At 55.4% G+C, this 5,783-nt stretch overlaps 3 protein-coding genes across 3 annotated transcripts; 2 read left to right on the plus strand and 1 right to left on the minus strand.

Moving 5' to 3' along the window:
• The first annotated feature begins 346 nt into the window (after positions 1-346).
• GUITHDRAFT_156679 (hypothetical protein) lies at positions 347-960 on the plus strand. Its single transcript, XM_005818016.1, has 5 exons — positions 347-398; positions 462-518; positions 576-644; positions 694-737; positions 784-960. The coding sequence occupies exons 1-5, from the start codon at positions 351-353 to the stop codon at positions 806-808; spliced, it is 243 nt and encodes an 80-aa protein (XP_005818073.1). The 5' UTR covers positions 347-350; the 3' UTR covers positions 809-960.
• A 1,540-nt stretch (positions 961-2,500) lies between these two features.
• On the plus strand, positions 2,501-4,582 carry GUITHDRAFT_122702 (hypothetical protein; the record flags this gene model as incomplete). The annotated part of the gene is made up of 8 exons (XM_005818017.1): positions 2,501-3,064; positions 3,113-3,222; positions 3,280-3,430; positions 3,492-3,887; positions 4,036-4,189; positions 4,237-4,293; positions 4,346-4,440; positions 4,520-4,582. The coding sequence occupies 8 exons, from the start codon at positions 2,501-2,503 to the stop codon at positions 4,580-4,582; spliced, it is 1,590 nt and encodes a 529-aa protein (XP_005818074.1).
• Positions 4,583-4,682: 100 nt separating this feature from the next.
• GUITHDRAFT_122703 (hypothetical protein) lies at positions 4,683-5,127 on the minus strand (the record flags this gene model as incomplete). Its single annotated transcript, XM_005818018.1, has 4 exons — positions 4,683-4,718; positions 4,784-4,852; positions 4,911-4,954; positions 4,998-5,127. 4 exons carry the CDS (start codon positions 5,125-5,127, stop codon positions 4,683-4,685), a joined length of 279 nt encoding a protein of 92 aa, XP_005818075.1.
• Positions 5,128-5,783: the final 656 nt, after the last annotated feature.

Raw genomic sequence — 5,783 nt, forward strand, 5'->3', positions numbered from 1 at the left:
GGGGCGGAGGGGATAGGGAGGAGATGCGGAAGGTGAAATCAAAGTGGACGAGGAAGAAGAAGAGGTGTGTGGGTAAGATAAGGTAGGGGAAGGGTATGCAACAGACCCTACAACGAAGGGTTGCCTGTTGAAGGCCCTGTTGCACCCGAGCTGAGTTGCGAAGATGCTGGAAGAGAACTAGGAGGTTTTCAGGTTCCTTCAGCACGATAATGTATGAGCAAGCTAGACCAAAGTCAAGGTTAAACGACATGAGGAAATTTACCATGTTAACTATCTACAACGCAAGACAGCGAGAGCAAAGGCCCAGCTGCTATTCATATTGCGATGTTCGATTTACTCTGTTATAGACAATGTTTGCGCTGGTTAGAAACGCTGCAAGGGTACTCAACAAGACGATGGTGAGTGCGGGTCACTTGTTTGCTTGAGGAGGGGAGGGGAGAGATTCTGACAGTCATCAACAGCTTCTGGATTACACTAACCCCGACGAGGTTCCTGTCCCGGAGTGCTACGCGAATCAGGTAAGAGCTCCTTCATCTCCATCGCATGCTCCGTTCATGCTCTTGACCTGACCTCAGAGCACCTCCCTCAACCCATGCGGAAAATGCACCAAGCCAGCAACTGCGTTGGACACTGCGACCGGACAGGTGAAGCCGTAGAGATAGAAAAGATGTGAATTGACGTGAGGGTCTACAGACCAGCGACACTGTTGTCTACTCCTTCCGCCACAATGCTGACGGGTTCTGTGTTTGAGTGGGAAGCGATAAAGTTGACTCGTCCGTGCAGTTGGTTGTGCGATGCGAACAACTGAAGGTGGAGGGCGCCCATGAAGAAGATTCAAAGAACCTCTCTGTCCTCTCTGTCCTTTCGGTCTGGCCGATGAAAGCCTCGAGGCTCATTTTCGGCGTAGCTTTATCCAGGATACGAACCTGTGAGTTGATGATTACATACCTTTACCCTTTCAAAGTCACGCTGTCACGAGTCACTTACAAGAAGTTACTGGCACCGTGACGTCCAGCCTTCACTGAGTTAAGGCACAGACTCGTTGCAACTTGAAGTTTCCTCCTGCTATGACCGTGGCAATTTGCCCGAAATCTATCAGGGCCAGTGCCGGCCACGAGAGGTTCCGACTGAGTTACGGCCTGCGGCCGGTCGGGCGACTCGCGGCCACCGGGGCCGCCGCCGAGTGGCTCACGCCGGGCGTACACGGTGGGCCAGTCACTGGCCCGCGGTGGCACTGAGGTAGGTCACCGGTTCAAATCGGTCCGAAAAACGGTTGCAAAACGGAAATGGGTGTACATAACGGTAAATAACGGTTTGTAAAATCTGCCATTACCCACCTGTGAGAGGAAAATCGATGGGATAAGTGTGGGGGGTGGTCTTGCACTATTTGTACCCCATGAATAATCGAGACAGGTGGGGTGGGGGTGGTGAAGGGTTGCCTTTTTGGTACCCCACCATCCGATACCATGAAAGACACCGAAATTGCAAAGTCATTCAGGGGGTGGGGTTATCAATGGAGGGGTAGTGGGTCATCTCATGGTTAAGATACCCACATTGTATGTTATATTTGAAGGGATATAGTAGGGGTACTCAATGGTCAGCTGCTAAAACTTGGATTACAGACGGGTAGGTGGTGGAAAAGCTTTTAAGGAATCAGGGGTAGCAAACAGCTGGGGGGTGGGGGTAATTATGGACTTCTGTCTGCCGTTTGGACCCCACCCCCTACCCCCGAGTCTTCGGAAATTTAACTACCCCTACCACCTCTTGGTCATCACCCTACCCTACCACAGCCATTTGCCTACCGTGGAATCCCTGCTTCTGACTACCCCTACCCTTCCTTGTCGACGTCTTTACCCCTAGCTGACCACCCACCCTACCTGAAAAATCACTTTTTGGCCTTCCATGCTGCATGGACCCCGCAACTTACCATGCAGGGCCCGAGCGACGGCGAACCCTAGGAATGCAGAGACTCTGTCATGCCCCCCCCGCTCTTCCTCTTCCTTCACTTCCTGTACACTCCGGTTCCTTCCACTATCCCGCCCCTTGCCAGCATCCTCTGTTACTGCCTCTTCTCTGCCCCCGAATGACCTTCCTGGGACATGATTGGTCAAAGCAAATGGTCATATTGCATCCCTTGCTTGCTGTCTTCCTCCTCCTCCTCTTCATCCTTTCTCTTGCCCTCCATTCTCTCCAAGAATTCCATTAAGCTCGATGGCTCTTGGCTCCTTTTGCTATCCCGCTTCATTTCTCGCAGGCCCAATGCTCGTAGATTTCATTACCCCCAACTTCTCCAGTAGCTCTTGTTGCGATTTATATTGAAGCTTGAGGGGTATTCACCTGGGATGTAACCGGGGGTGGTGTAGAGCGCAAGGGAGAGGAGGGGCAAGAGGCAGGCAGATTGGAATTGTGGAGTTTCCTGTCAGTCGAGACATCATAGTAGTTTGGTTCTTCCTCCACCCAGCAACTGATCACTTGGTGAACAGGGGGAGTTGCCGCAGCGATGGTGCTCAAAGCATCATGCTTCAGCGTCTTCAGGCCGCTGCGCTCGAGCAGGATGCATGGACCGCCGACGCCTGTCCCCGATCTGCACAACCTAGACACAGTGAGCTGTCAGATCCCTGGAGGCCTCGCAGGAATCCGCGAGAGGATGGCAGCGATGGGTCACTTCATGAACGACGACGCGCCAGCGCAGGCCGAGGTCAGCCCTGCGGAGAAAGGGCAGGTGCGGCAGGCGATCAAAGGGCCGGAGTCGCAGGGGAACAGGAAGAAGCCGCGGACGACGTCGGAGAGGCCTCAGAGGAAGGAGACGAGTAACGCCGCTCCCCAGAGGAAGGAGGCGGGCGTCGCTCAGTCCGAGATGTTCTCTCTCTCGGCAGATTTTTGCACGGAGAAAGGGGAGGATGTGCAAATGGTTCCCTGCGCTCCCCTGCACCTGGACGCTCGTTCGGCCAGGAAACCGTCCAAGAAGTCTTCCCCTGCAGTTAACAGCTACTCTGCTGAGAACGGTGTAGACAGCGAGGAGCTCGACCACTTCGCTCAGAGTTTGTTCCCAGGCCGCGATCAGGTGCCCCCTCGTAGCCCCTCCTCTGGTAAGCCTGATGGTATCTTGCAGGTTAAGCAGAATGCCCAGCTCTTCTCGCCGAAAGGTGTTCAGCCCTCAGCTGGACTGACTGCTCTCCTGGATGGGAGAAACTCGTTCGATGATGCGTCGGATATTCCTGAGTATGATGACGTTTCAGCATACAAGTTCCGGTCGTGACTCTTGTGCTGTCCTTGCAGGATCAGTGAAATCATCAACAACAACCTGACGTCAGGCAAGACAGAAGGGGAAATGCTCCTGAACGCGTTTGCCATGCTGGGAGATCATACCCGGACGTCGGAACACACCAGCCCAGCCAGCTCGAACCGAATGGTGTCCCTTGGTCTGCAGGTATGGATCACGAGACAAATTCTCGTTACCCACTCCCCGCTTGCCGTGACTGTTGGAGCAGGAGTCTTCGGAGGAAGAGGCCAAGTCAGGGGATGCGCACAGTGAGGCTGGGTCTTCCAAGTCATCGTCGACAGTTGTAGTGACGGAGGTTGTTCCCAGCCCCTCTAACAGAAGGGATCGATTCAGAGAGCACAGTCACTCCCCCCGCAAGATCTCTTCCCTCCCCATAACTCCAGATCTGCCGCTGACTGGGGCCGGCCCTGGACCTCAAGAGGAGAGCCCTCTTCCTAGTTTCCCTCAGCGCCCCAGCGGCTCGTTCCGGCTCAAGGACGAGTGGAGGAGGCCGACGACATCAGAAGACTTAACTCAAACTAGCTTTGAAGACCATGCACAGAAAGAGAGAGGAATCGCCAAAGGAGATGCCCTCGCCGAGAGCCGCTACCTTATCCTCCCTCAGGTACTCCTCCTCCTCCTCCTCCTCCTCCTCCTCCTCCTCCTCCTCCTCCTCCTCCTCCTCCTCCTCCTCCTCCTCTACCTCCCCCTCTACCTCCTTCTCCTCCTCCTGTTGCGTGTCATTGCGTGCCGTGGGTGACGCCTTGCGGCAGGGAAGCCCGGTGCCTCAGGCTGGTGTACATAATGTAGAAAGAGGCAGGATGCCAGAGGCAAACTTCAAGTGCCCCCCTGCCGTGCGCGTGCAAGAGGCAAGGCCGATGGACTGGGACGCACACTCAGAGCAGAAAGCAGCAGACGCGTCAGGAGGTGGGAGGCGCAGGAGGAGGAGAGGAGAGGGAGTGACTGGGGTGCAGGTTTGCAGAAGGAGAGCAAGTCTGAGGGAGAGAACCTGATGCTCTCTAACATCATCGGTGAGTGCGGGAGGCGATCGGGGGGCGCTAGGGTTGCTGACGTCACTGGCAGACTTCCGCAAAAGGAACCCCACGAGTACCTTCAGGGACTGGCTGTCTCAACTGACCCCCCAAGAGATCACCAGAGCAATCATGTCTTCGAAGAAGGTACCTCCTCCCTCCTCCCTCCTCCTGTCCTCTTCTCTCCTTCTGTTTCCTCGCCTGCTGTTCCTGACGATGAGACCAGGGCACTGGAATATGGCGAGAGCTGTGGGACCAGGTGGAGAAGCAGGTCAAGGAAGGACGTTGAGAAGTTGAGAGTGGAGGGAAGAGGAGGAGGAGGCGAGCGGAGGTTGGTTCATGTAACGCGACGAGAGCTGCAACTGCTTTCATTACATTCCCGCGAATGATCAGTCTGGGTTGAGCCCTCGAGCGATGAGCTCCACCTGGAGCAGGGAGGGGTCAGGGGAGGTCGGAGAGACCGGTTCCTCTAGACTTCGCGGCCTCGTACCTGCATGCTCAGCTGCTGAAGAGCATCGCGGCTTCGATCATCTCCGATGACCTTGAGAGCTTCGCGAACCTTCAGAACATGGTCAGCGTGTACAGAGAGAGATGAGATGGGGGGGACTTGCCTTCACCAGCATCTCCTCCGCGCTCTCTGCCTCCCTCCGCAACGCCGTCCCTGCCATCCTTCAGTGTCTGACCCTCCTTAGCCTGCGCCTGACCTGCGTCCTCGTTGTCCTCTATCAAGCGATCCAACACCTCGTGCTGCCCCTCCTCTCCCGCATCCTCCGGCAGCGTCGCCAGCAGCTTGTCCAGCTGCTGGTTGATGGTGACAAAGGAGGAGGCGGACATCTCCGCGCGGACGGCGAGAGAGCGGCGGGTCTCGACGAAGTTTCCCTCGAGGAGGGGGAGCCGACCGTCATCCGCCTCGGCGATGGGACAGTCTTGGAAGTAGCTGCCATGAGGTGAGGGGAGACGAGGAGCAGCGAGAGAAGTGCGGCGAGTTGAAGGACGAAAAGACGTCTAAGAGGAGGATACAACAGCAGCAGGAGCACAAGACGTCTAAGAGGAGGATACAACAGCAGCAGGAGCACAAGACGTCTAAGAGGAGGATACACAGGAGTGGAGAGTGCAGCTGCAGGAGCACGTGAAACAGAAGCAGCAAGAATAGGAATAGCAGGACAAAATGAGCAGCAGCAGCAGAGAGGAGAAGCATCAAGAGCAGCAAGAACGGCAGAAGCAGCAGCAATTGAGGAGGAGGAGAGGGGGATCAGGTAGAGGAGGAGGAGGAGGAGAAGCAGCAGCAGCAGGGAGATAAGGAAGCAGGAGTAGGAGGCAGAAGGAGCTGATGATGGAGATGATGATGGAGATGATGGAGATGATGATGATGATGATGATCGTGATGGTGGTGATGATGATGATGATGATGATGATGATGATGGAGATGGAGATGGAGATGGAGATGGAGATGGAGATGGAGATGATGATGATGATGATGATGATGATGA

This window comes from Guillardia theta (genome assembly GCF_000315625.1).
Source record: "Guillardia theta CCMP2712 unplaced genomic scaffold GUITHscaffold_410, whole genome shotgun sequence".
In the NCBI taxonomy this organism is placed as follows: domain Eukaryota; class Cryptophyceae; order Pyrenomonadales; family Geminigeraceae; genus Guillardia; species Guillardia theta.

Bases quoted from the DNA above. Each gene is read 5' to 3' on its own strand.
- GUITHDRAFT_156679 (XM_005818016.1), top strand. From the start codon at position 351: ATGTTTGCGCTGGTTAGAAACGCTGCAAGGGTACTCAACAAGACGATG. The intron at 645-693 runs GTGAAGCCGTAG...GAGGGTCTACAG, and splicing joins TGGACACTGCGACCGGACAG to ACCAGCGACACTGTTGTCTA. The intron at 738-783 runs GTTCTGTGTTTG...TCGTCCGTGCAG, and splicing joins TTCCGCCACAATGCTGACGG to TTGGTTGTGCGATGCGAACA.